A 4,356-nucleotide genomic window follows, 5' to 3' on the forward strand; every position below is an offset into this window, starting at 1 on the left:
TCGCTCCGCACGCCGCACTTTTTACGTCATTGGAAGCTTAGCAAATGAAGGTTAGCAAGAACATTTAAATTTGTACAAAAAAAAAAAAAGTTGAAATATTTAAAGCTAGGTTCAAAAGCAACAACAAAAACATAAAAAAAAAGAAAGAATATTTTTCTCGTGATATTTTGTTTTGAAATACCGCACGCTAGCGACATCCGCTGGTCAAATATGCGCAACTGTGACTAGCAGAAATGTAAACATTGGAGACTAAATAGGGAAGAATAGGGAATTTAATGGATTTCCCAATTGGTGTTGATTTGTTTGTTTGTATGTGTTTGTTTGTTTGTTTTATTTGTTTGTTTGATGTCTATTCATTGTTGTTAAAAAGACAAAAAGAGTGCTGTTAAACTGAAGAGTTGCTAAGTATTTTAGTTTAGGAAATCAGTTTGTTACATTTTCTTGTTTACACACACCTTACATTCTACTACTTTTTTTAACTGAATTAACAGTAGGGTCATAAAGGATCTTTGAGTCAATGGAAAAAAGCTTACATTTGTATTTTGCTTTGTGTATTCCCAAATAATTATATTGTCCATCCTCAATAAGCCAGTATCATCTGTTTTTGAACCAAACCTGTTTGAAAAAAAATTGAAAAAATAAAAAAATAAATGTAAGATTAACCTACATTCATCAAATATACGATAGGATTAATAGTGCTTAGAATAAAGGGTCCCTTGTTTGCTATTACTCCTTAATATGCCTATTAACTGAAAGTCTTTTATTCAGTAAAATTCTTCAATAAAATACCTGACTGAAACAATAGACGATTGGATTTCATCTAAGTTGAAAAAAACAACAACAACATACATATGAGTATAAACACTAAATGAATGAATAGGTTTTAACAATGTAGTAGATATCAACTTTAAATGGTTAAAACGGTTAAAAAGCGTTCATTGCTTTTGTGTGTTATTCGGTCAAAATTATTATCCTGTAGGGGGCGCTAGTCGGCTTAAAAGTCAAACTATTTTTTTTTTTAAATTTGTATTATTTATTTTTGTTTCACTTGATCAGTTTGTCTATCAAAATATGTTTGGTGTAATTAAAAAACAAAACATTAAATAATCGATTGAAGTGATTACTGCACAATGCAACAACAATATCCTGCAACCAAACAACGTAACACTACTGTAGGCTATCCACAAGTTTTAACAGTCTGCTTATATAATTTATACCTGTCGAGTGAGTCAGTAACAATATAATATAAAACAATATAATAACAAAATAAAAAAAAGTTTGATCTTGAAGACGTGTTGTAGTTCGTCATGTTGATCATGTTTCAACTTAATTGTCTGTTTCTATAGCAACGAGGAACAAACGAAAGACGTACCTGTGCTGCAATATGGTAAACTTTATATGGGCTATATTTTTGTCCAGTTATTCGAACAGATTATATCTATATCTTAGAAGCATGTACTAATAACTGTTTGTTCATCTCTGCTATTCTGTTCATGCTATTTTGTCCAGGCTGAAGTCGAAGACACTTTGAAGAGGATTCACGGCTATAGCGGTGTTATTGGCACAATAGTCGTTAACGGAGAAGGTAGGCCTGATCATAATTTACCATGGTTGTACTGTAGTAACATTAACTGTTAACGTTACATATAATATAATATAGTAAAATATAATATAATATATATTTTTTTACAAAACTCTACATAGGATAAGTTGGTATTGAGAATGGATAATAATAATATAATATAATATTTTACAAAACTCTACATAGGATAAGCTGGTATAACGTTAGAGAATGGATAATAATAAAATATAATGTAATATAATATAGTATAATATTTTACAAACCTCTACATAGGATAAGCTGATATAACGTCAGAGAATGGATAATAATATAATATAATATAGTATAGTATAATATATTATAATATTTTACAAACCTCTACACAGGATAAGCTGATATAACGTCAGAGAATGGATAATAATATAATATAATATAATATAATACAGTATAATATAATATAGTATAATATTTTACAAACCTCTACATAGGATAAGCTGGTATAACGTTAGAGAATGGATAATAATATAATATAATGTAATATAATATAATATTTATAATATAATATAGGATAAGCTGATATAATGTTAGAGAATGGATAATAATATAATATAATATTTATAATAAATAATATAATAATAATATAATAAATAATATAATATAATATTTTATAAAGCTCTACATAGGATAAGCTGCTATAGAGAATGGATAATAATTTAATGTAATGTAATATAATATATAATTTTTTACAAAACTCTACATAGGATAAGTTGGTATCGAGAATGGATAATATAATATAATATAATATAATATAATATAATATAATATAACATAATAAAATATAATATGGTTGAGTTATTGTCACAGAGACGAACTCCGTGACTCCCTCCTCTGGCCATCGGAGGGAGCCCTCACCCGAGTATTGAAATACACATACACTACATTTCCCATAAGCCCGTACTTTGGACTAATTATCTCACCAGCTAATCCACATCAACCGGACTATAAAGGATTCACTATACTCCTCAGTCAATTGTGAAGTCTTGTATTGCCCCGGTGTACGTTTCTGAGCGTTTTTCTATTGCCTGCCTGCCTGCCTGCCTGCCTGCCTGCCTGCCAGCCTGCCTGCCTGCCTGCCAGCCTGCCTGCCAGCCAGCCATTGTACCTGTTGCCTGCCGCCTACCCCTGACCTGTGCTTTGTATCCTGATTTGTGAATGTTATCTGCCTGTCCTGACCTTTGCCTGTATTCACGATATTGTCTGCCCTCTGCTATTCCTGTTTACCCCTGCCTGACCCTGCCTGTACGACCATGCTCTTTTATAATAAAGCATTCAAATGGATCCCAGCCTTTGTGACGATTCATTACAGTTATACTAAATAAGCAACAATAGTGAGGAAGAAACTGATTTTGCATTAGGATTTATTAGGATTAAGCAGCAGGTTTGGCTGCTGTTTATTATGATAAATGCTAGAAGTCTGAAACTTTTAGTCTCTTTTAGCCATAGTTCCACTGATCTTAACCTGGTCATTTTCAGGCATTCCCATCAGAACAACACTAGACAACTCAACGACGGTGCAGTATGTAGGACTATTGCATCAGCTGACTATGAAAGCCAGGAGTACCGTCAGAGACATCGACCCCCAGAATGACCTGACATTTCTACGCATCAGGTCCAAGAAACACGAGATCATGGTGGCGCCAGGTGGGTCAGCGCATTATCAGCCCATCTGTATTATCAGGCTGTTAAACGCTTATATAGCTCTCACCTTTTTCCCATTTTCCTCCAGATAAAGAATTCCTGTTCATCGTCATCCAAAGCCCATCTGAATAGATGACATACTCACTAAATTATATTAGTTAAAACGTAAATTTTTTGTACACTGTCCTAAACAAGTATAACATTTCGTCTAGTGAATGTACCTTTTGAAATAATCCAATTTTCTTTTTAAATTATAACGATATATATGATTGTGCAATGTGATTGATTGCATGTAAAGTCATCAATAAATAAGTGAATTGTTGTCTTTATTATGGAGTATGAGTGTTTAAGATCTTTTGAATGTAAACTTCCATATGTAAAGTTTCTATGGCCTCTTGACAGTTTTGCTATGGGGCATATATATATATATATATATATATATATATATATATATATTATATTTTATATACTAATAATAGAAACTGGTATTTAATTACTATCATTTATAATATATATAAATTATATTTTGTACAATTATTATTATACTATATAAATTAATTATTATATTCAGATATAATAATTACTATAAAATTACTATTATTACATTCAAATGTAGTAAAATTATATTATTGTTGTTGTTGTTGTTGTTGTTATATCTAAATATAGTTCATATTATTTCCACCAGATGGCAGTAGTTCAAGCAGACGCTCTGTATTTCTGCTCATTTGCTTCTCTGATGAATGGCTGGTTTAATCAGTTGTGACAGTGGCGCTCTGGTTTATTGTGCTCTTACTGTAGTAGTACTAATGTAATTAGGTGTATATTCACATCTTCTAAATTACACCATAAAACAGAATGCACATTTAATAGAAATATATGCTGGATAAAAATGGTTATCAAATTTGGTCAGAGTGGTGGATTTACAGGTTTGACTGGTTCATGAGTTTCAGCTCTATTACATCCAGCTGATTTGCCTGTTGTGTTGTTTTGTGTTTCAGTGTGTGTTTTTGCCTGAGGGTCAGTGTTGTCTTTTGAAAAGAACAATATAGCCAGAACGTTTGTGCTCTAATTACTCTAACACAATCATTTCCTTTCCT

General features: G+C 31.4%; 1 protein-coding gene across 2 annotated transcripts; it reads left to right on the top strand.

The window, feature by feature from the left end:
- Nucleotides 1–7: 7 nt before the first annotated feature.
- dynlrb2 (dynein light chain roadblock-type 2) lies at nt 8–3,588 on the top strand. Of its 2 annotated transcripts, none has more exons than XM_048158767.1 (5): nt 8–50; nt 1,347–1,387; nt 1,510–1,585; nt 3,095–3,262; nt 3,348–3,588. In XM_048158767.1, exons 2-5 carry the CDS (start codon nt 1,385–1,387, stop codon nt 3,389–3,391), a joined length of 291 nt encoding a protein of 96 aa, XP_048014724.1. In that variant the 5' UTR covers nt 8–50; nt 1,347–1,384; the 3' UTR covers nt 3,392–3,588. The 2 variants fall into 2 exon arrangements, with proteins under 2 accessions (XP_048014724.1, XP_048014723.1); XM_048158766.1 differs by lacking the exon at nt 8–50 and adding an exon at nt 1,116–1,224.
- The last annotated feature ends 768 nt before the right edge of the window (nt 3,589–4,356 follow it).

This window comes from Megalobrama amblycephala, linkage group LG15 (genome assembly GCF_018812025.1).
Source record: "Megalobrama amblycephala isolate DHTTF-2021 linkage group LG15, ASM1881202v1, whole genome shotgun sequence".
In the NCBI taxonomy this organism is placed as follows: Eukaryota; Metazoa; Chordata; class Actinopteri; order Cypriniformes; family Xenocyprididae; genus Megalobrama; species Megalobrama amblycephala.